Source organism: Danio aesculapii, chromosome 5, assembly GCF_903798145.1.
Source record: "Danio aesculapii chromosome 5, fDanAes4.1, whole genome shotgun sequence".
NCBI lineage: Eukaryota > Metazoa > Chordata > Actinopteri > Cypriniformes > Danionidae > Danio > Danio aesculapii.
Window position 1 is genome coordinate 33,242,460 of NC_079439.1, and position 25,912 is coordinate 33,268,371.

The window sequence follows — 25,912 nt, forward strand, 5'->3', positions numbered from 1 at the left end:
TTGGCAGTAGTGAATGTATGTTGGTGTTTCTCAGTGTTGGGTTGCTGCTGGAAGGGCATCCGCTGCGTAAAACCAAGCGGCAACCTCCCGCTCTCCCTCGGGAAGCCAATACGGAAGTAACTAAAACTGCAATTCATCAAAATTCCGCTAGTCCTGGCTCCATAAAGGCCCGTTTCCACTGAGTGGTTTGGTACGGTACGGTTCGGTTACGGTACCAAAAGGCGGGGCTAGACGCGCAGCTGCACGCTATTGGTTTACAGAGATACGTCATTCGCTTACGCAACAAGCCAGAATGAAAACAAAAAAACCGCCATGTTTAAAATAAACAGCTGAGAGATTATAGCGGAATTATTTATACGTATAATAACAAGCCATGGTCGACCTGGGCTCAAACAAACCTTGTCGTCGTCTTGATAAACAGCCACAAAGCCATAGAGTAGAGCATATTTACCCTGTGCCCCGTAGTTTTTTACGAGCCAGTCTGAGGCGCGAGCGGTTTCGCTTTTTTGCTAGCGTTCGCCGCGCGTCTAACATTATATCTGAAATAACAAACTTCTTGAGCTGATGATAATAACGTGCGCTTGATTATTGACGTGCTTTTGGAACCCGATCCTGTCAGACACTGACAAACGCGAGAGTGAAGCGCGAAAAAACAAAGGAGAAGCCGGAAAAAAGGAGCACATTATTTTTTCAGCAAACATGAACAAAATGCGATGATTAACTAACTTATTATCTTCACATTTTGGACTAATATGAACCGGGAATGATGGAATTGCTCTCTAACAGAGGCTACATGTGCAGCTGAAGATTACAGACACAGATAAGAAGTTTTCGCTGACTGTAGGCTATATTTTGTGTTGTTTTGAACCTAAATAAGGACGAAAATTCTGTTGTGTGTAGTTCTTCTGTAGTTGGTAACATATCGGAGACTGTAAGGGGCTGTTTGTGTTTATATATGTTCATTTATTTAGTTATTTAATATAATTACAGACGTTACAGTAGGCTGTTTTGCACTGTCATTGATTTGCAGTTATAATCAACTCATGTTCATTGAAAAGTTAGTAATAAACATTTCTACACAAGTATTTATGTGTATGAAGACTCTGTTTTGTGAGAAGTGCTTCTCATATGATATGAAAGTGACCCATACAGCTTTATTGCAGACATTTCCTCGAGTGAGAATGACGTCGACTGAAACTTTCTGTTCTACACCACGCCCACCAAAAGGGTACCCTTGTTAGTGGAAACGCAAGCCTGATAAAGGTGACCCGTACCAAACCAAACCGTACTGTGCCAGTCAGTGGAAACGAGCCATAATAGAGCAAATTGCAATTGAGCTCACTGTTAGAATGGCCAACTTAACAGCAGAAAAAAAGGTGTTTACAGCCTGGTACAAAGAACGATTTTGGTTCATATAGCTATTAGTACCCTTCATGACAACTGGGGGGGGGGGGGCTCGCTGGTCTCGCTGGTCGCCGTCACTTCACCTCAGCTGAATCCGGCAGATTAGCCACTGATCTCGGCATATTCATCGTATTTTTGTTCTGTTTTATGTGGCTTTACACAGTCAGTTGCCTTTTGGACTTATTTCTTACAATTATCAGATGATATGGGATGCTGTGTGCACTTAATTGTGCTCACAAACCATTCGTGTGCCCTCGTTTCCCCTGTGAGTAAAGTTATATACTTGTATACCATCTCTATAAATGTATTTGTTTTATTTAAGATAATTTATCATTAATATTTTTCTTTAGACCCGTAAAGCACTCCAGAATGTGACAGATTGATTAGCTGTAGGCTCTAGAACAGTCATCTGAAGCGTTATCATACAGTGTTATGCTGGAGTTCATCAAGAGTCTTGCATTTACTAACACATACACTATATCTGAAGTGTTTGGAAGTAATTCGCGTTTTTCTCCTGTAGAAAAACATCATAAGAACAATGTTTAGTGGCTCAATGTGTTACAGCAGTGTTTTAAACATCTAAACACTTTATTGATATAGTGTACAGCCAAGCACATGTGGTCAGAACACAAACGAGTTGCAGGTAATAAAGTATTAAGTGTTTTTCCCAAAGTAAAGTCTGTCTGCCAGGTCTAAGCAAAGTGCCAGCAGGTGTCTATAGCTCTGCTCACTCTCCGCCTCTTTGCCCTTGTTTGGTATCCCGTCGTGGGTGCGATGACGCGCGAACAAAATTGCGACGGTTGGCCGCGCCTACTTGTAGCTTCTTTTGCAGTGTTCAGAAACCTATGGGTGACGTCACGGATACTACGTCCATATATTTTACAGTCTATGCGTAAAACATGTGCTGGATAAGTTGGCGGTTCATTCCGCTGTGGCGACCCCAGATTAATAAAGGTACTCAGCCGAAAAGAAAATGAATGAATAAGAACAATGTAACGTTTCACTATTTTTCTAGCTTTTCTTGAAGAGAAAAAGAACATTTGAAAATTCATGGATAACAACAATAGACAAATAAGTAATAATATGGGCCGCTTTTGGTGCTTCACAACTTTTTTTATTGGTCATTTTGTCTTTCAAGAATAAGGTCCAAGATTTAAAATAAAAATTACGTGTAAAATGTTTATTCTATAACAACAATAGAGTAAAAGTTGACTTGCATCAGATTCTGTTTGGTTTTAAAGACTTTTTCGTTGGGTTACTTTCATAACTTATGATGGCATGAAGTCAAAATAGGACAAATGAGTTTATGTATGGGACAAACTCTGGATCTTTGTCAGTGATGGGGTGGGATGGGTGCTTTAGCTACTAGCAGGTATATTAAGTTGAATTTATAATTGACCGGTTATTTTACATTTGATTATTGAATTTCTGTACATCAATACTATTAGACTTTACAGAAAACCATAAAGTGATGTTTATTCCTTTTTTTGTTTTCATCTGTGCTTTTATGTGTGTATTGTATATTTCCTAATTCTATATATTTTATGCAGATGAGCTTATCTACACAATTATCCTAACCAATGTAAAACTATGAATTCTTTCCAAATAGTTACTCAATCAAATTGTGAAATTATGTTTCATATTGTTGATCAAATCACAATATATATCAACTAAATATCGCAATATAAATTTTTTCCAATATCGTGCACCCCTTGAATGTAATATAATATGTGTTGTAATCAGTATTTATAGTCATTTGGGGAAAATATTTGCTACAACTGCAGTTTCCATACCTGAAGCATCCATAGCCCATTGGATTATCATTGTAATGTACACCCTTATCGAAAAACCATTTCATATTATTTCCACATGTGATCAGATGGCTTTCTCATACTCACAATTTCACAAGTTTATACCATTAATATTAATTAATTTATTATTTATTAATTACTAAAAAAAGTGTTCCTTATAAGGCCCGTAAGAAATTAGTAGAGAGTACATTCATGTCTATAATTGATTATGGTGATCATCTATTTATGCATGCAGCTGCTTTTCTGCTTTGAAAACTAAATTCTGTTTATCACACAGCAATACGCTTTTTTACAGGCGCAGACTCACAAACGCATCACTGTATTTAGTATGACTCCTTTGATTGGTTATCTTAATATCAAAGGAGAAAATGACATTTGTACTTATTTAGTTTAAAGGCTCTCTTAGGTAAACTACCATCCTATCGTTCTAATTTGCTAATATTTCACATAAATAACCAAACACTAGACTTGGTTCCTGCATTTGGGTAACAGAATCAAGGCTATTGTAAGAACTTGACGAATGTGCTTTTTCCTTTTATGCCCCTAGGGCTGATCTGATCTTTTTTTATACGAATGGTGATTTTTGTAATTTTGTGGTCTTGTTTTCTGTCTTGACCAGGTCTCACTGGAAGAAGGAAATAAAGAAAATAATAATAATTAAAATATTATTATTAAATATTAAAATATTAACAAAACCACACATAAATAGATAAATCATTCTTAATATTTTCCATCTATGATATATAATTTCAGAGACACACACACACAAACACGTTTATATTTACAGTGTATACAATACATTGTTCACCGTAATCTAACTCAAACATCAGAATTCAACAAAAATGAGCAGGAATGCTTTATTAGAACTAAATTCCTGTTGCTACGATGTGATTTCATCCTCTTAGTAGGGTCTTCAGGCTCAACATTCTAGTAAACAAGTCTCAAACTCTTAGTTTGTGTGTGTGTCTGTGTGCATTTATGGCAAACTCTTGATGTTTTGTAGAGTCAACCCTTTAAATGCTGTGTGCTCATGGCTGGTTGATAGAATAAGTGGCCATTACAAAAGTTTCTTTACGGCCATTTGTGCTTTTTCGTTATTTAAGTTTTATTAAGCACAGCAACACCAAAAAGTCAATAAATAAAATAAAACACACACAGTTTTGTAGCCTTTCAGTGAAGTAGTGATGTTTATACACTTGAAACTTAAATGAGACTTTCTTTTCTTCTATCAAAAATGAACAAACAAATCCAGGGGGTTAATGTAGCATAAAAAAAACTTAATATGGATAAATTATCCTAAGTATTTTAATATGTTGCATGATTTTTGAATATTTAGAACGGCAAGATCATATAGCTTTGGTAATCCTGACATATTTTCAGTTTTCTGTGTTGTTAAACGTCTGCTTATTCCCCATGTGCTGTGTTTCTGGATGATTCGGCAGTCTCAGAGTCATGTGTTTTTTCTGTGTGTTTTTGTTCCGTGGAGCGCTGTGTTGATTCCTGTAGGCTCCGACCTTCTGTTTCCATGGGTAAAGCCCAGCATGCTGCTGTGCCCAGCAAGCTAAATATTAAATACACAGACAGAGTCAGGTAAACCGATGACTTCAGAAGGACCTGAAGGGACACACACACAAACACAACCCAGCAAAGCATCAAAACATGTTCAATACACTTGATCGTCTCAGGAAACTAGAAGACGGCTGTACCTGAGCGATAAATGGTGTGACGAGAGCTCCAACACGAGACATCCCGCTGCTTGTACCAATGCCAATTGCCCGGATTGCTGTGGGGAAAACCTAAGGAGGCCAAGACAAGAGAAATGACATTTTAAATGAATTCTGCTGGGATTTACTGTTTAAGTATAATAAGCTGCTTTGTGATGAAGCCTCACCTCAGGTGTATAAACATATGCAATCTGCCAGCCTCCATTGATACTGGTTCGAGCAATGAAAATAAAGACTGTGAGAACTATCCTGGAAATAGTCAAGAGATAAACATGTTATGTCATTTTCAGGCACTTTACAAATATTTAGCTTTAAATTTGTGCCTTTTCTTTGCATGGAACATTGACGTTACAGTACAGAATAGCTCTTTCCGCATTATATTGAATGTGTTATTGCCATTCATTTCAACTTCACATCCTTTGCATTTTCTCTGCAAATATTTCCAGAGTCATTCACATAAACAACAGTCTAGACAACCTATGAAGTTGGGGAAAATCTCATTCTTTTGTCTTCAAATTTTATACAGTAACAAGATGTTTTGCATTGGCTGCAATAAAAATAGAGATTAATTCATGAATAATCACACTGTGAATACTGTATTTATACACTGTAAAAAGTAATTAGTTCACACAAACAATAGTAAACTCAATGCCTTATAATTATTAAGTAAATTATGTGCATATTTATTTAAAAAAAAGTCTTAGTTTCAATGTGTTTAGTCAGATTTTTAAAGTAAAGTCAAGTTTTTTTTTTCTTTTTTAAGTCACTTTTTAAGGAAGAGTTCACTCAAAAATTAAAATTACCTCATAATTTACTCACCCTCAAGGCATCCTTGGTGTATATGACTTATTACTTTCGGACAAATATAAAAAGAGTTGTTTAAAATGTTTTCAGCTCTTCAATTCAGTATATTGGTGTTGGATTGAGGCTTTTATTTTGAAAAATGTACTTTATTTTTATTTTAGTCTCAAACTCAATTCATGGAGGGTCACAGGTCTGCAGAGTCTAGCTTCAACCGCACCTGCTTAATAGTCTCTAGTAGTCTTGAACACCTTGATTAGTTGGATCAGCTGTGTTTGATTAGGGTTGTAGCAAAACTGTGCAGTGATGTGGCCCTCCAGGAATCAAGTTTAAGACCTATGACATAGACCCCTTCACAAGACGGTTAATGACACATTTAACGATCATCAGCATCTTAAATCATTAAAAACATTTAATATTTAAATAAAAAAATCATATGTACATTTATAAAGCCATTGTATTATTATCTTTGCATCAGATTTGAAAAACAAAAATGAAGTAGCACTTATGCGAGGTGTTTCTAATGCCATCTATGGGCGAGACAGTAAATTTGATCTTATTTTCTCTTCTGGCTGCTGTTATCAGTCTGTTATCTCTTAAATTATAAACTATCTCTGACTTCCAGTAGCTGCTGAATGCACATAATGTGTACTTGGCATTGTAAAAGCAATATACTGTATAACATTATACAGTCTTATATAAATTTGTAATGTTACATAAAAAACAGTTTCCCAGTACTGGGTTGCAGCTAGAAAGGCATCCACTGTGTAAAGCTTATGCTGGATAAGTTAGCAGCTCATTCCGCTGTGGCGATCCCTGATGAATAAAGGGACTTAGCCAAAGAAAAACGAGTGAATGAACATTAAAAAACATTGTGTATTTATGAAGTGTGCTTCACACAGGTGAGTGGGCTTGACAAACCACCTGTAGAAACTCTCTCTCTCTCTAAAAAAACACTCCCTCCTTCTTACTCTAGCACTAAATTCTCTGAGCACAAACAGTTCATGTGTATAGTTAGTTCATGTGTGTATTGCCTCTTCTTGTTGAGTCGCTGAATTCCTCATTAATTGTGAGCCACTTTGGACAAAAGCATCTGCTAAATGTAAATGCATTTTACAGCAATGCCAAGCCAGTTAGTTTTCTTGTTTGTCATCATGTATTGTGGTAAACAAACTGTGTGGCAAGTAATTCCTGCAAGATATTTATTTTGCAGAGCTATTTAGCTAAGAGCTAAGATATTTCATTTTTATTTCCAGAGCTTCAGCTTTAAATGCGTCTTCATGCATCATAAGTCGTATATATCAGTCGCAAAAAACATGCATTCGGCCGCCGCAAGAAGTCAGTTATTGGAGTTTATAATTAAAAATATGAAATGATACTTAATAGGATATGTGTTAACACCCTGGCAGCATTTGGGTTAGTTTGAAAAAAAATAAATGGCACTATCCAACGCCATACAGCATGGAGGAGTCAGGATAAAATTGAAAACTACACTGACTTTGTTTGTCTGCAGAAAAAATCATATACAACTAAGGCTTAAGGGTGAACTATTAACTAACTAAAGCAGCAGGTTTATTAAAGTAACTAATCTCTTTTTACAGTGACATATTTATTATCTTTAATAAACGTACCTGTGTGTGCAGGCGTATAGTGGTAAAATACACACAGTGAATAGTGAAAAACAAATCACCATGCTTTTTCTCCGGCTAGTTCTATTAACCATCCACAGTGCTACCAGGAGACCTATTATGACATCAAGACACAAGTTAGTTTATAGCTTATACGGCAATGTCTGCCTTTAGATTGATTAAGAACATTTGAGAGGAGAGAATATCCGGGAGTCACGTCACCTGGAAATTCAGCAAAGGTGGTCCACAGGAGGTCCAAATAATCATTAATAGTCAGATATTGGCACATCAAACTGCACTGATGCTCCATGTTTGAGTTTTCAGTGACTGGAATAAGACATTTTGACATTGAAGTTCACAATATACACACTGACCAAGCGTTTGAAATGGATGTGAAATTGAAATTAAGATTATTAAAATCATAAGAACACAGTAAAATACCACTATACCACTAACTGTACTCTCTCTATACCACTAACTGTACTTTCTCTCTCAAAAAAATAAAATAAAAATTTACTAATGCTTAGCTTCTTAGACTTTACACACCTGACATTTGTCTATAGCACTTGTTCACTGCTGCTCTTATAGTTGTGTAAATTGCTTCCTTGTCCTCATTTGTAAGTCGCTTTGGATAAAAGCGTCTGCTAAATGACTAAATGTAAAAAATATCTGTATTTTGTAATTTTTTTTCATTTATTATGCTTTTGAATTGAATCATATGATCTTGATCTTTGCTTCAACAAGTTTTGATGTTGAATAAAAAAAAAGACTTTTATTGACATTAATGAATAGTTTGAAGTGATACAGTTGAAGTCAGAATTATTAGCCCTCATTAGAATATAGATATTTTTTTTTTTCATTTTTAAATATTTCCCAAATGATGTTTAACAGAGCAAGGAAATTTTCACAGTATGTCTGATAATATTTTTTCTTATGGAGAAAGTCTTATTTGTTTTATTTTGGCTAGAATAAAAGTTTTAAATTTTTTAATAAACATTTTATGGTCAAAATTATTAGCCCCTTTAAGCTATATATATTTTCGATTGTCTGCAGAACAAACCATCCATATTCACCTCATTCTTCAAGTATGAGCGGACACAGCCATTTGAAGCTTTTTGACTGAGACTTCAGGTCCCATTCACTTCATTTTTAGACGTTAAAAACAGCTTGTTTTGCTGCTTGATGTTGCAAAGTGATATTTTCTTTTCATATTATTCTGCTTTGTCAGTATAGTCATGAACACACTTGTTTCTAGATCAAGTAGAATGACTGTTTTCTGCGGTTTATTATTCCTAGTCATTTCTCTCATAGGCAACTGAATCGGAAGTTCTAAAACAATCGCAAAAACGAGCACATTGAAGAATAAGGTCAATACAACGATTTGCCTAATTATCCTAACTTGCCTATGTAGCAGAGGCCAGCTAGTGAAGTGCTGTGCAGGTAAACCTCACTCCTCTGACCTCTAAAAAATGTGCTCTAGTGACAGACACTATGACCCATGACCCAGTATGCGATAATATTATTTCACAACATTTTTAAAAATCTCACTGACTCCAAACTTTAGTTTTGAAAAAAGTCTACATTAATTACATACAAAAACCTTCTTGTTAAAGTCTTGTTTTAAACGTGTTTGCACATTTCATGATGAGCTTAGCCACAAAAAGTGATTACACAGCACTCACCACCACATGCAGATCCTGCTTGGAACAGCTCAGTGGTCAGCAGCACAAGACCATAATATAAAAAAGCACTGAAAAACCTGCACATGGAAACATAAGTAAGTAGTCAGTCATATTTTCCCAAGGTTTATATGGAACAATTTGAAATCTTTTCAAAATAATCTCCATACCAGATACACCAAACTAAAAGTGTCGTCCTGCGGTATTCTGGAATAAACAGATCTTTAATTCTCCCACGTTCAGTCTAGAACACATAACACACATGTTGTAGTTTATTTCACGAGTTCACACTTGCAACAGTTTCAGAATAAAGCGTATTTGGCGTGCTGTCCGGAGAGAGGGCTCTGAGCTCAGGGAAGACACCCAAACTCGAGTTATTCCTCTTTTAGGAAACAGAGAGGAATTGGGATTTGAGCAAAGTATCTAGCCCGGCCCCAGAACGCTCCCCCTGAGATTGTAATGCTTAAGAGGTGAGGTGACGGGGTGGTGGAGGGATGCTAAAGTCGTAAGATGCTGCAGGTAAGACAGCTTTGGTATATATAGGGGTTTGGTCAAGAACTGATTGGATAATAGAATAATTGTCAATGACGTATTTGATACTGAAACTTCTGCGCGTGCTCCTCCCGAAATTTGTTTATAAAACATCACTAAATACAGCAAGGCAAGGTGACACACTACAGGCAAAATCAGTTTTCATGAAGTTTTTTTTTAATTAAGTAAAAATGTCTAAAATACACACTTTTTAAGTGTCAATATCAATGTCAATTTTATTTATATAGCACTGTTAAACACAACTAAAGGTTGACCAATGTGCTGCACAATACACATCACAAGAAAGAAAAATATTAAATTATAGATAAAACAGACAATTTTCATTGATAAAATGCCAAATCAAAGAGGGAAGTTTTCAACCTAGGTTTAAAAACAGACCTAATACAGAGGGGCAGAGCATTCCACAACCTAGGACCAGCTACTGCGAAAGCACGGTCACCCCTACATTTCAGCCTTGATTTAGGATTACATAATAAACTCTGGTTAGATGACAGAAGAAACCGACCAGGCTGAAGCTCAATTAACATGTCTGACAGATAAGAAGGTGCCAGACCATTTAGAGATTTAAAAACCAAGAGAAGAATCATTTAAAAGTGACTCGATAGTGCACAGGCAAACAGTGCAAGGAGCATAAAACTAGTGTAATGTGGTCATGTTACTTGGTAGCAGTTAAAAGACTTGCAGCAACGTTTTCAACTAATTGTAAATTAATTTTGTCACACTAATTAGCAATTGCATCACCTTAGAATTATAAGGTTCTACCTGACGTTTTTGTCAAAATTGAGTTATTCACATATTCTTATTAAATGACAGCTTGTTTACATTATGTGATGTTTAGTTGTTTATATTTTAAGACTTTTTATTTAAAAAACAAAAAAAAGGTTTTATTTACAAGGTTGAACTCTAGCTTGGCTCTAATGTTTTTTCTGTGAGCCAATCAGCATTTTGAATAGGACCAATCAGGATCAGCTTTCTTGTCATTTCGAGAAAGACCAGATAGAAACACAAAATGAGAGTTGATTAAATAATGCAGCACCACACAAAATTGAGAAGAAACCTGAAACTGAAAAGATGTGAGTAAATCTGATGATTTAGAAGCTTTTATTTGACATGAGATGAAATGTTAAATTTTACATTATTAAAATCATTTTATATATTACATGTGAAATATTTTATTTGTGTATATATAGTCAGTGAAACATTTTCAGTGTTTATTAAACTCATTTGCTCATTGTCTTTTTTTCTTTTAAAGTCTTTAAATTTGATATTAGGTCTTGAAGAACAAATACTAAATTTAATTCATGGGGCATATAGTTCAATAAATATAATTCAATAAATATTACCATATTAATTACCTAAAATTAACATCTGCACTTGACAAAACGTTTAGCACAGCCTTGTATGCTTAATTTGAACAAGAAAAAAATATTAATCCTAAAACATAAAAAAAATGTTTTAGAAAACAAAAATTTTACTTTCTCAAACATCATCATATTGTTACAACACTAATATATATATATATATATATATATATATATATATATATATATATATATATATATATATATATATATATATATATATATATATATATATATATATATATATATATATATTGTATTTGTTGAAAAGTAATGCTTCAATTAATGATCTGCCAGATAAAACCTTATAATTCCAAGTGGAAAAATACTTTTTAGAACTAGAAGGTTTTATCTGCATTTGCCCTGAATGTTTTACCCCAATTTGCAATCTTAAGAGAATTTTAAATTTACATTTAGAGTACATTTAGGGTCTCTGTCATGTTGTCATACACGCATATTGTTTGCGATATGTAATGCAAAAACTCAATATCTTAAAATCATTTAGAACGCAGATGAACCTTATAATTCCAAGGTGACGAATTGTGCCTCTAGATTCAATTACAATAAAAGGCTGTTTTTTTCTGCACTGAGCAATAAATCTCTCATTGTAAGCTGTTATATACCTATTCTGAAGGTTACACACTGCAAATTCCCACACACACTGCAGAAAAATGCTTCCCTTATTTTTGGTTTGAAAGAAGATTATTTTACTTGTCCCACTGCAGATAATTTAGCTGTTTTAAGAGGGAAACAAATAAAACTCAAACTCAAAAAATGTATTATTTCTGTAAAAAAACTTGTCTAGAAAATGCTTCTTGATTTAAGAGCTTTTAAATATTTGGACTACAAACAAGACTTTTTTCAGTGCATAATTTGCCTGATTATATGCAACACTTTATTCAACAGAAAGTCATGGTTATTTTTTTAATTTTTTGTCTGTTTGCAATATTATAGAGTGATAAAAATAATACACAAACCCAATTTGTAAAAACCTTTGACTGCAATCTTGAACCTAACATCATCAAAGTATGCAAATTAGCACACATCTTATCAAATTTTGCCTCAAAAAGTTGAATTTCTTTTATAAGATTTTCAATAAAAGATGTCATTGTAGTTTTGTAGTCATACTGTAAATACCTGTGTGTTTGCTATGAGTCTTCCTGCAGGCACTGAGCTCTTATTATCTGCTGCGATGCGTATCAGAGTGTTCAGGGCCTTGTCGCTTCGCCCTCTCAGTACATCAAATCTGGCGCTCTCTGGTAACCACTACACAATATATGCAAAATGTAGAATTAATACAGTTACTATATGAATATTAGACACTTTAAAGGAGACCTATTATGCAAAAATACCTTTAATAAGGGGTTAAAGCACAGTGGCAACAATGTGTGAACATAGTCAGCCTCTAATGCTAAAAATTAATTAATAATATTTTTATAATCACACTTGATAAAAACAGTCTGCAGAAACACTTTAGCTGACAATCTTTATTTGTACAGTACATGTCATCAGAGGGGCAAAGCCCTGCCCCTTAGTGATGATATCTCCCTCATTAGCATAGACAGCCCTGAGTGAGAAGGAGCTATCCACCATTAGAGTTTTGACCTACTGAAGATAATGTCAGCGACTAAGAGGCATTATAAATGTAAAGTTAAGATGCACAAATAAACACTGTATAGATGACCTTCTTCTGAGGCAGTTCTTTTCACATTTTCAGTTTTCACACAGATAGCGATAGTCATGTTTTGATTCTGCCACTTTGTTGACACATATGGATTTGTAGCTCCACCCTCTTTTTAAAAGAGCAAAATCTGATTTGAATTTAAAGTGACAGTCACTAAACTGCCACAGTTTGGATCAAAAACTAAAAATGGCAGTTTTAAAGAGTTATAAACAATTATTTGTGCTGAAATTTCACATTCATACTCTAGGAACATTGAACACTTATTTTACATGTTGTATAAAGCAGCATAATAGGTCTCTTTCAAGATAAAAGCCTTGTTACAGCCATACATACACAGCAGGAGGCAGCAAACACAAGCAGAGGAAGGTTGGAGAAAGCCAGCAGCCATTTCCAGCCTAATGTGGGCATGACCAGTAAAGCCAGAACCACCTCAAACACAGCGCCCACAGCCCAGAACACCTGGCAGAACACAGACCCATTCATTTGACAAACTCATTGTTATAAGTATGTCCTGTTTTCTTAGTAAAGTTGGTTTGACACAATTTACATATGGAAATAAAAGTGACTTAGCAATGTCTGTAAAAAAAATGATAATATTAATGTTTTAAGTGCATGTAAGGATGGTGATTATGATCTAAAACGTTTTTTAGGTCATTTAAAAAAACAATGAAAATTTCTTTTTTTTCAGTCAGGTACAGCATTAATCAAGTTAATCTAGTGTTGTAAAATAAACAGTTGTTGTAATTACCCCTAACAGTACTATGGCCGTCCCTCTGGATTTCACTGGGAGGAATTCAGTATATAAAGTCACTCTGTAAGGGAAGTAAAGAATAAATAATATGAAAGAATACAATTAAAATCAACTGAAATAGTAAGAAATAAAACAAATATTAGACTTTACATGATCAATGGATAATGAGGGATAAATGTTTAGGTTACTGCATGCATTAACATATAATGATGCAAAATCTTCAAAACATATGTAACCCTAGCCCACAAAATCAGTCATATGTGTCATTTTTTTCAATATTGGGACATCATCTGAAATATGAATGAATAAGCTTATGAGCAGTAAATAAATAAGCAGAAAAATCTTTGTTGTCCAAAGTTGTTCCAATAAAGTTCATTGCAATATACATTGCTTATCAACAATTTTTTTGAAAATGTTTTGAAGGAAATTGACAAAATATCTTCTTTGGATAACCGTTTATCAGGTTAAGAACCATATATGGTAACTTCAGTGTCATTGATTACAATATATGCAGGCCCTTAGCCAGCCTGGTGTAAGGGGTGGTTCTTTTTTTTCTCAAAATGTGGACCTTTTTGCTACAGTTATTTGCCTCATTTTCTATTTAATTATGAGATTTAAATACTGCATTTCAGTGATGTTTTAAGCACTATTTTAGCTGGATTAGCTAGTCACCATAACCACACTTTTTAATGTACCAAAATATTTCCTAAAGATTTAGAATAAAGAAATAGGAATCCGCTAAAGTTTTAGATAAAAACTGTAGTCTATTGTCATTTATTAGGCGAATAACAAACTAGCCAGCACATTCATTTTTCTTCTGTCAGAATTGGCCATTTGAATGATAAAAAATGAAAACATAATTCAAGCTTCTCTTGCAAAAAAGGGGACATTTGATTGAAAATTCACGGAGAACAACAACAGCCAAATAAATATTAATATGGGCCATTTTTGGTGCTTCACACCTTTTTATTGGTAATTTTTTGTTTCAAGAATAAGGTCCAAGATTTAGAATAAAAGTTACTTGTAAAACACTTTCTCTAATTATAAACAATACAGTAGTAAAAGATGACTTCACTTACATCCGATTGTATGCTTTCTTGCACAGCTGGATGTTGGACTCATGAAAAATAATTGTTTGCATTGGACAAAACTGAAGTCCCACCGAAGCGATTGCCAACAGAGGATTTTGCTTGGTTGTAAAGCCTTTTCAATGGGTTACTTTCACAATTTATGATTGTATAAAGTAGTATAAAGCTGTCAAAATAGGACAAATGAGCTCATGTATGGGACATATTCAAGACCTTTGTCATTGAGGAGTGGGTCTTTCGAACCACCCGAATCCCCCCTGGCTACGGGCCTGACATGTGTGTGTTTTTTGTCATTAAATGTCAAAAGTCCTTTAATAACCCCTAGTTACACTCCAGGGTTTTTCCAATGAGCATTTCAATGAGTGAGTGTTAATATTGTAATGAAATTTGTTAGAAGAGTAAAATCCGCAATTTTGACCGATATAATATAGGCAATTGCATACAACATAAGACTACTTTTGTGGTTTAGGGTCACAAATTGATTTTAATGAGTACAGAATCATATAACATGATTTAAAACAGCTTAATATGTACAAGACTAAGCTGAAACATAAATAGAAAGACTCACGACTGAGGGGCTCCTCCTAGCCCAAATCCCACAAGGCCTTGCAACACCAACATCCAGCCGTAAACAGGTGCAAAAGCACTGAGTAACCCAAAGTAAAGTGTCCACAGCATGCACAGTGTTAAACACTGAAAGAGAAAACAGCCAGGCAACAATGACTTTCTTATGAAGTTCTTATAGTATTAATTTACTCAGTTCACAACTGCTAGATATACTACATACCACTTTTCGGCCATATTTGTCTGAAATGTTTCCCCAAAACGTGGAACTGAGCATCATCCCAGAGAACACTACCTGAAAAGATATCAAATTAAAGTGTTCCACTTAAAGGTATATAGCTCACCTAAAAAATGAAACCATAAAATTCTTCATTCATTTACTCTTCATTCCAAATCCATTCGATTTTGCTTTTCAAATAATAACACAACACAATAATAATATTAATATATTTAATATAAAATAATAATATATTTTTTGTCTTTTTATTGAAAGTCTATTTACACAAAACCCGGATGCTTTAAAACATTCATAAAGAGAAACATCCTTATATGAATCAGGTAGTCTATTCTAAATGTTAAGAAATATGATGATAAACAAACACAAAAATTTAGTTTAGCATGAACATTGATGAGCTCAACTATATCTGGTCTGGTGAACACGTGAACACATGAACATACAGAAATGGACAGAAATCTCTCAAATATAATTTAAAATATCTTCATTTGTGTTCTGAAGATGATCTAATTTCTTATGGCTTTGGAATGCCTGCATAAATAATCACAGAGCATTTGGAATTCAAAATATTAAAAATAATAAAAGAGCCTAATTTTAACCTAAAAAATCAATATGTGACCCTGGCCAACAAGTAATAGTAATAGCCAAAAATACATTATATGGATCAAAATGACCAATTTTTCTATTGTTTTATGCCAAAAATCTAGAATAGATTCTTTAGAATATTAAGTAAGATATTTACAGCTGTATTTACAGTATTTTTCCATAAGTGAAATGCTAAAGTCTTCATTTGGACAACTTTAAAGGTGATTTTCTCAATATTTGGATTTTTCTGAAGTCTCAGGTTCCAAATGTTCATATTTATTTAGATTTCCAAAATGTTACACTTATGTCCAGGTTGATATATAAAATGTTATTAAACCCATTACTGTATCACATTTTTTAAATAAAATTTAGATATTTAAAGGGATAGTACACCAAAATGATTGGCCAAATTATTTACTTAACCTCAAGCGTTTCCAACCCCTTATGAACTTCTGTTGAACCCAAATGAAGATATTTTGAAGAAAGCTATCTTCAAGCTATTTTCGTATGTGTTCATCAAAAATAAAGAAAATCATATAGTTTTGAAACAAAGGGTGACTTAAATTATGACAGAATTTGCATTTTTGGGAGAACTGTTCTTTAACAGTGATAGTGCACATTAGTGAATGAACTGACCACTGCTATGAAAGCCTTCTTCCAGCTCAGGAGCCTCCATTCACAGTGCAGTTGAGGAGAAAGAACACTTATGAGCACCATTTCCATAGCATCCACCATCTTTACATACACAAGAGTTTTTGGAACGATCAGATAAAAGGATTTAAGTAAATGGAATGAACTCAACAAACTGAAGTTTGAAATTATAATTTATTCTCACCCATGCAATTCCAGTTAACAAAGTGAGCTTCCATTGAAATCTTCCAAAACCAATAGCCTCAACTGCTTCCTCAACAGTGAAGATTTCTGAGGAAAAACATACTCCTTGAATCATGAAAAGGTATTGATTATACTTTAAAAACAAAACATTAGATCAACTTTAAGCTGTTTTCTTAAAGGAACTCTCATCGTTTTGTGAAAATAGACTGATTTTATAAGTCTTCTAGAGTTAAGCCATCCGGGTCTGGCGTGATCTTAGCTTAGCAATCTGAATCGGATTAGACCATTAGCATAGCATCTCGCTTAAAAATGACCTAGAGATAATTTTCATTTTTAAAACTTGACTCTTATGCAGTTAGATTGTGTACTGATGCAAATGAAAGGCACTGTGTATTATCATTGTGCCTCCTGACCCATGGTATGGCACCAAAGTTTCTTGATAATTAAACCAGAATGAAAGTATAGTTCCTAGGCATATTGACCAGGAAAATAGGTCTTTTTTGGTCAACATAATTTGTCAATAGATCAACATTTTCCTTCGATCTTAGTACATAATGTAACAATAGAAAAGTCAAGTTTTAAATAGGAAAATTGTTTAAACTCTTTGGTAAACTTTGTGCAAGACGCTAATAATCTAATCTAACTCGATGATCTTTGCAAAGTTACGCTAAAAGTTCTCCCGCCAGACCTGGAGATCAACTGAAAGGCATCAAAATAGGAAAAACTCAGCTGTTTAAAAACTCTCAACTCCTTTAAGACTTAGCACTTTAATGAACTAAGATTTAGGATTTAGGCTTTAGGCTAGGCTTTAAACATATGGAATAGAGAAAGGTTTTGACCTGTCCATTTATCCTCAAATATAAACGTCTAATAGAGTTGCCAACCTGAGTTTTCAGAGCTTCTGGTCGTCCTGTTTCCCAAATCCTCTTGCTCCAGATCAGCACAAGCTCCTTCATCATTAGGCTCATTATTTTCAGATTTAAGAATGCTTTTATCACTTTTCCGAAATTTCCCAAAACTAAACAAAATTTTACATTTTAGTGTGTTTTTCAAAATACTATGCAAAATCTGATACAGATTTTTTTTTACTGAATATTGAGTAATTATCATGGCCTTTTAAAAAAATTATATAGTAATTTAATGCAGTAAATTTCCAGGCCACGATTTAAATTTTTTAGCCAATGAAAATTTCTATGAAACAAGTACAAGTTGAATCAGCATTACCTGAAACTGGAGTCTTTCCAGCGATTATAAGCCACTTGCACTGATCTTGTCAACCTACTCATTTCACCTGGTTATAACGAAAGACGACACAGGATTCCATCAAAGTATAGGACATGCTCCTGGATAAACATCTGTGTTGATCCTGGAACAACATTCCAATCAGCCAATCAGACTTAAGGGATACGTTTACAGTTTATGTTAAATTTAGTGTGTGCTCCTGATTGTTATCAAACTTATCATAGGATTTTTTAAAATAATTTAGAGTTAGGTTTAGGTTTAAGGGTAGGGATTAAGTATGGATTATATTTTCAAATAGGAATGATGTTCCAGGATCAACAAAGATGTTAATTTAAGATTACTCTGGGCCAAATTGCTCCCAGCTAGAACAGGTTTGACCAGTGTGCCACTCTTACATCAACACTTCCTCAGACTTGGTAAACTAAGTGAGGAGGTTTGGCCTCAAGCAGTTACACAGTCCTCCAGCAAATAACTAACATCACTGCATCATATCTTCCACAAACAGTGCTAACAGGAACTGATCCAGGTCAAAGTGATATGTAAGACTCTTTGTTTAATTAGAAAATTTGGTTACATAAATAGTATGTTTTACAGTAGGTATTATGGTATGTTAAAGTTGGAACGAAATCAAAATGTACTTTTTTAAATGTGGAGATTACAGACAGGAAAGTGAGGGGAGTAGAGAGAGGGGAAGGATTGGCAAAAGACCTCAAGCTGGGAATCGAACTCAGGTCGCCGTGAACACCTTGTTGCCATGTGTCGACGCACTAACCACTAGGCTTTTAGCACTGACCTTATTTTTTAGATGCATATAGTAGAGCTTGTTATAAAGGATGTATCTAAAACTTTTTATCACATATCATAATCTTCTCTCCCCACCCAAACTACTTTTCCCTACTACTCCCAACTACTTTTCTTTACTTTTTAGAAGGGGCTATCAGTATGGGTCTCGTTTCTGCTCTGCCTTCATCCATTCGTCAGTCTTCTTTCATTTTGTTAGCATCCCTAATCTTCCAATGATCCAGTTAGTTCTCAAAAGATGAAATCAAGCACAGCCCTACTTTTTAAAATCATTTCAGGACCATTTCAAGTGGATGTACATGACAATAGAGGTAAAACCATAACTTCCATTTAATGGCAACTTTAAGTCACAGTGATCATCAACTTGTTAACAAAGAACATGAACCGATCCTTGTGTGTTAAACAAGAGAGATATACAAAATAGGCCCGAGGACCGGAATTGAGAACCATTGTTAGAAACATACAGTATTTTAGTGAAGGCATTCACATCCTTTGTTGAATAAGTTAATGAGGGACATGCTTTGTTTGTTAGTCTATTTGTATTATTAAAGCAAATTTAATTTATTAAAAATATTTATTTAAATTTACAGAATCAAAGCTATATATAACCAAAACAACACTATGGAAGTCAATAAAGTTTAATACAATTCAATTCATACAGTTTTGGATCAACTTGAAAGTGATAAAAATGTCAGAATTCTCATTTTTTTTGATGAAATCTCTTTTTATTTTATATATTTTTTATATTTACTTTTAAAAAAAATAATTTGTTTATACAGGAAATATATCTGATATTTTGTCATATAGTCCCACCACACGATCTGTGATCTGTCACGTCTCTGCATGGTTAACAGTTACGGTCATGGTTTAGAAAGCACACTGTAGGTTTAAAGTTTCGCTTTCAGTTTTGCAAATGAAGAGAGGATCTGAATTTGCATGACATGGCAGCATAACGGTGAAGCAGCAGTTTCTGTGAAGGGGTCTCTGAGAAACAACAATAAGCTCATTCAAAGCTTGTTTCTGAACATGTCAGAAGGTAGGTTAAGCATCTTAATAAATCCAACAAACTCTGCATATATCTAATTATTTTAGGTAATTAATGTAAAAAAGCGTTTATCCCAAAAATTTCTTGTATTTTCTGGGCCTATACTGTGTTGTAAACCTAATACATTGGTAATACTGTCAATCTATTTCATAAACACTGCCTGCCACACAGGTGCAAGCTATTCTGATCATTTCTTGTTTGTATTCATTATGATGGATCCTCTAAAGAGCAAGCTAACGGTGAGAACTTGCAGCTCAGTGAGGAGCAGCTGTGTCAGATAGAAAAGAACAGACGTGCTGCACTGCAAAGACTGGCCAGCCGAAATGTACCTGTGCCTGTTGGAGAAAGCTGGAGAAGACACATTGGGACTGAATTTGCAAAACCATATTTTACAAAAGTGGGTGTTACTACTCAGTAGGAGACTTTATAGAGACTTTATTTTCCTAGTTTGGTTCTTGTTTTTACAGCTCATGTCTTTTGTTACAATGGAGAGGAAATGCTCTACTGTTTATCCCAGCCTTGAACATATGTTTTATTGGACAACTTTGTGCACAATTGAAGATGTAAGTTCCTTAATCAGTGTGAAAAAGAAGTATGAAAGGTTTTCTGTACACACTACTGATTGTATTTTGGTTGACAGGTAAAAGTTGTCATTCTCGGGCAAGACCCCTATCATCATCCAGGACAGGCCCATGGTTTGGCCTTCAGTGTGCTGAGGCCTAAATCACCTCCTCCCAGGTGACACACTGTACTGAGCAAATAATTATTTTCCTATCATCTACACACACACACGCACGCACGCACGCACGCACACACGCACACACACACACACACAAATAGATCATACAATACATTTATAAATGTTCTGTTTTGTTCATCGCAGTTTGGAAAACATATTCATGGAGCTAAAAGAAGATATTGTTGGATTCCAGCACCCAGGACATGGAGACCTGACAGAATGGGGTAAACAAGGTAATCTAAAAACTTTTGTTTATATATTTGATGCCAGCCAGATTTATATATGTATAATAAAATGTAAAATGTGGTCAGTAAACTGATCAAAATTGATTAGATCGGATTTCTGAATTATCATGTTACATTGAAGACTGGAGAATGGCTGTTAATGTTTCAGCTTTGACACAATAACATATATTTATATATATTTGAAATATTTTTACATTAAAAATAAGTTATTTTGAAATTGTTACAATGTTTACCAAGATTATATTTCCTTTTTGTCGTTCTAATCAAATAAATGCTACATTGGTGGGAAACTTTAAAGCATTAAAAATGCTTAAGGAGACATTTGTATGGTAGTGTAAACAGTATGTCCTTTTGTGTTTCACTGAGAACTATTTTTTTACACATTTGTAATATTATCAAACTTTAGAACAGTAGGTGTGTGAGCCTATATGACTAACACATCAAGCATTACAAGTGTTAGTATAATCTGTTTTCTTTCAGGGTCAGTTCACCCAAAAATGAAAATGATGTTATTAATTATTCATCCTTATGCTGTTCCAAACTCCTGAGACCTTCGTTCATCTTTGAAACACAAATTTAGATATTTTAAATTAAATATGAGAGCTTTCTCATGCTCCATAGACAACAATGCTCATGACTCTTTCAAAGTACAAAAGTCTAAACATTAAAACTATGCTTTCAGTCCTTCAGTTGAAATATTTTCATAATATTTTGAAATATTTTTGTGTTTTTTATATGAAAATGTTTCATTATATTTTCAAAAGAATACTTTTGTGTGCACATAAAACTAAAATAATTACTATAGGGTCAGTATAGGGTACATGTTCAGGACGGCGATGTGCTCTTTATGCATGTCGCACTTGGTTGCTGTGTTGACGTATAACCTCCGATGCCCTGCGCTTTATTTCAAACAGAGGAAGTCACATGCAAGCGTCTTGGGTATACATCAGTGCACAGCACTCTCATGAATGCACACCTAATATCGGGGGTGCCCAAAATTTTCAGAATGAAGGGGCAAAAATCAAATATCACTAAAAGCCGTGGGCCGATGATAAATATACTAAACTATTTTACATTAAAGTTGCCATGGGTCATTTTTTCATGTATCTCATAATATTAAAAATAAAAAGAACACATTACATTGAATTGTATTAACTAATGCAGTATAACTTTTGTAAGTATAAATGATTGCAATAGAAACAAGTAAACATTTATAACACTTACATTGAATACACAAGTCAAGCCTTTGCCTTGATTTGCTCACCAAAGTCTCTGCTTCTCCTCTATCAATCGGGAGACAATATTTTAAACTAAATCTGATTAGTTTACACCATTTAAATAGAATAATTTAATTTCAGTTGACTGTTTTGTAGCTCATCAATAATACAAACAAAGAAAAGGTTACATTAAATTTGAAATGACAATCTCTAAACCATTCTCCCTTTCTTCTCAGATGGGATGGCATGCAAAATCAAAGGTTACCATGGGCTAAATTTGGTCTACAGGCTCATGTTTGGGTATCTCTGCCATATACTGACACAGAGGAGAAGAAACAGTTGAATACAGCTATTTTTGTTTTATGTGCGCACAAAAGTATTTTGTAGCTTCATATTATATTCATATTATATTATTCAATATTTAAATTGAAGCACTGAATGCAGGTGACCTGTTTTTAGGATTTCTTTAGTATTTTTCTGGACTTTGAACGAGTGCTGTAAATGGAGTAAGAGGAAGCTCTAAGATTTAACCTAAAATAAAAATTTTAAATATCTTCATTTGCATTCTGAAGATGAACGAAGGTCTCATTGGTTTGGAACAACATGAGGGTGAGTAATTTATAACAGAATTTTCATTTTTGAATGAACTAACCCACTAAGTTGATTGTGGATGCTGTTCCCGTCATCAGGTGTTCTGCTGCTGAACTCTGTGCTGACAGTGAGGGCTCATCAACCCACCTCTCATGAGGGTCGAGGCTGGGAGATCTTCACAGATGCTGTGGTCCTGTGGCTCAGCAGGAACCTCAGAGGCCTGGTCTTCCTGCTTTGGGGTTCATATGCTCAGAAAAAAGGCAGAGTCATTGACAGGGTAAGTTAACATGAGCAGAAGTATGCTAATATACTGTGCTCAGCATAATTGAGTGCACCCCATTTTGAAAACGAATATTTATATCTATTTCTCAGTGAATATAGGCAATGTGTTTTTGTGCATTTAAACAAAACAGATTTATTAAACAGATATATTTATTAAAATAATATTTTAGTCACCAAACATGTTTATAAATTAAAAGATAATGCAATTAAATTCAAGCAAAATATCGCAAAAATAAATTACAAACTACAAAATTTCAACTAAATTCTTCATTTATTTTGCTTTTCTTGATTTTTCCTCTTTTTAAAATGTGTTTTTAATATTTTTCTCTTTAAGTGTACTAGTTTTTGGACCGTTATCATAAGTTATTTATAATCTCCATATTTGGCTTCAGTACTGACTAATCTAATGTATATGCACAAATATAATATTGTATAGCTTCCTATTAAAATATGAATTTGAAAAATAGATTTGTGAGGGGTGTACTTATATATGCTGAGTACTGTATTTATCAAGAATTTACAAATTTTAACTAATATAAGAGTATACACATTTAGAGATCAACTTTATTCTCATGGCTGTTTCTCCCCCAGAAACATCATCATGTTCTTGAGACTTCGCATCCATCACCGTACTCTGTACATTTAGGCTTTTCTGGATGTAGGCACTTCTCTAAAACTAATATGTTACTAAAAGCATCAGGAAAGAAGCCAGTTGAATGGACAGCTCTCTGAAGTAATATGCGGTTTGTTATTTAAAATCCTTTTTTTGTTGTTGTTAAACATATCACAGCTGCATACAGCTACTACAAAGTTGACATGTGATCATCATGATGTACTGAAATAATGACATAATTATATAAACACAATTAATGAATGTACTTACTGTACTTTGTCAAATTGAGCATAAGACCTGTAATTTTATGCACTCACCTGTAAATAAAATGCTATTTTGATAAAAAAAGATAAAAATATGAATTTAAAACAAATAGAGGTTTAGAGAAACATGTAACATTGTAATACACAACCCTCAAACACTGATGAAAACATTCACAACCTCAATTGCATTTCCATAAATAGATTTTAATTGACAGTTCAATACTGATTTCAATTACTTTATTCAAATTTTGTCAAAAAACCCTGAAATGTATATTTAGATCACAACACTGTGTAGTCCGCCTTGAGCATTTGGGAACGAGGCCAGTCTCACATTATAAAAAAGAAAAAAGGAAAGAAAAATAGGACACTACGACAACCCATGCAGGGCATGTTTCATAGCGGGTTGTCCATAAATCCAGGTGATGCAGCCATAATAAGCAGTGTCCCACTTCAACTCTTCCTGGACCTTTTTTCTTCCACTGGACGCCAGAACACATACATTACACCACTGCTCTCTGCACCACTGGCACTACTCCATTCCCTCACGAGACTCTCAACTGCAACAAATCCATCTGGACTTGTATTTTGTTTTATTATCATTAAAAACATGTACTGCCTGAACTCTAAGGTAAGACCTTCTTCACAACTGCTCACTGTAGCGTATGTAGCCAGAGATCTTATTCCTTGGCAATGGACTTTTGACCTTAACCTAAATTCAATGATATATAGAAATTGCATCACTGTGTGGTGTTCACTGTTCACACATATGTGCCTTTTGTAATGTTGTGCAGGAAATATAATCTTTGGCATCTACCGTCATGGTCATTTTAATCTCTTTGGATTTGAAGTGGGTTGTGTTTAGTTACAAGAAAGCATCGGTTTCAATACTGTAACAACAAACGTATAAATTAGGTCAAAGGTGGTTGGAGACACTAACTAGGGTTATAAATATTAATATTGGTCATCTTGTGCTCCTGTGGAATTTTCGATCCATGAATTACATGAATCATTTTACATCCATCCCATAATTGACATGTGTGTCTGGTTGATTTGCAAGACATTTAATGCATTTACTTGTTTTGAATGTACTTTTCATTCATTTAAAGGAAACATGTGGGTAAAAGGTACCCACATGAAAAAATACTGTAGTTATTTATAGTGAACCATACTTTAGTAAAGTAGTGTAATTAATTAGTTGTGGTAATTCTATAGTTGCTGTGCCACAACAGTAATATAAACAAATTCTAGTAATTTTTATACAATGTGGTATTTTATACTACACCACAGACAGTTTAATGTAGTAAAAACTAAAGTTTACTACAGTTTATCAGTTCACTATAGTTAATTCTACGATATGCAGTACCATTCATTGAAGTATATTCATATTTATTCAAGTATAAAACACATATATACACATATACGCTATAGTCCTAAACCACTAGGCATTTACTATAAATTATTATAGGATGGTTACTTTCCCTTTTATTGTTGTCTCTTTGAAATTATTGGACAATTCTAAGTAAAAATCAGAACTAACAATTTACCAATAAATGTTTCAAATCGGCTAAACGCAGCAAAATTAGCTGAACCAATGACGTGGGTTTGGGGGCGGGAAAATACTTTGGTCTGACCAATGACACAAGTGTCAAGTAGATAAAAGGAAACTTCTGCTTTACTTAGCCTGCTTTATTACGTGTGATTAGGATGGATCCATGCTTTCATGTTGTTGATGCCAAATTCTGACTCTACCATCCGAATGTTGCAACAGAAATCGAGACTCATCAGAGCAGGCAACGTTTTTCTAATCTTCTATTGTCCAATTATGGTGAGCCTGTGCGAATTGTAGCCTCAGTCTCAATTGTATGGCTTTTATAAAAAATACCAGTAGATCAGCAGTTTCTGAAATACTCAGCTGTCCGACCACAAACAAAGGTTTGTTGTCAAACTGGTCTAGGGCTGTACTATATTGGAAAATCAGAATTTCTTTTTTTATTCCAGCCAAACTAATTGTCTTGAAGAACAAATGTAATAGTAAAAATACTGTGAAGTTTCCTTAATCCATTAAACATTATTTTAATTTAGTTGTAAAATAATAAGGCTAATAATTTTGCCTTCATCTCTATGATAAACACATATATTGATGCTGAAACAATATATTGTGCAGCTTTAAACC

At 34.2% G+C, this 25,912-nt stretch overlaps 3 protein-coding genes across 3 annotated transcripts in view; 2 read left to right on the forward strand and 1 right to left on the reverse strand.

The window, feature by feature from the left end:
• Nucleotides 1-4,044: 4,044 nt before the first annotated feature.
• Nucleotides 4,045-18,055, reverse strand: svopb (SV2 related protein b). The gene is made up of 16 exons (XM_056456943.1): nt 17,926-18,055; nt 17,586-17,719; nt 16,703-16,788; nt 16,504-16,602; nt 15,271-15,342; nt 15,052-15,176; nt 13,393-13,456; nt 12,978-13,103; nt 12,098-12,226; nt 9,218-9,291; nt 9,051-9,127; nt 7,591-7,695; nt 7,372-7,483; nt 5,107-5,188; nt 4,922-5,011; nt 4,045-4,829 (listed from the first exon to the last, which is right to left on the reverse strand). The coding sequence occupies exons 1-16, from the start codon at nt 17,985-17,987 to the stop codon at nt 4,620-4,622; spliced, it is 1,647 nt and encodes a 548-aa protein (XP_056312918.1). The 5' UTR covers nt 17,988-18,055; the 3' UTR covers nt 4,045-4,619.
• Nucleotides 18,056-19,710: 1,655 nt separating this feature from the next.
• ungb (uracil DNA glycosylase b) lies at nt 19,711-23,595 on the forward strand. The gene is made up of 7 exons (XM_056456944.1): nt 19,711-19,780; nt 20,017-20,186; nt 20,257-20,352; nt 20,430-20,527; nt 20,673-20,761; nt 22,680-22,858; nt 23,455-23,595. Exons 1-7 carry the CDS (start codon nt 19,771-19,773, stop codon nt 23,593-23,595), a joined length of 783 nt encoding a protein of 260 aa, XP_056312919.1. The 5' UTR covers nt 19,711-19,770.
• A 450-nt stretch (nt 23,596-24,045) lies between these two features.
• The window catches only part of myo1hb (myosin IHb), a 30,177-nt gene continuing 28,310 nt past the window's right edge, over nt 24,046-25,912 (forward strand). The window contains exon 1 of the mRNA XM_056457979.1: nt 24,046-24,367. Coding sequence (XP_056313954.1) covers nt 24,119-24,367 — 249 coding nt within the window. The 5' untranslated portion in view covers nt 24,046-24,118. The remainder of the gene's footprint in view (nt 24,368-25,912) is intronic.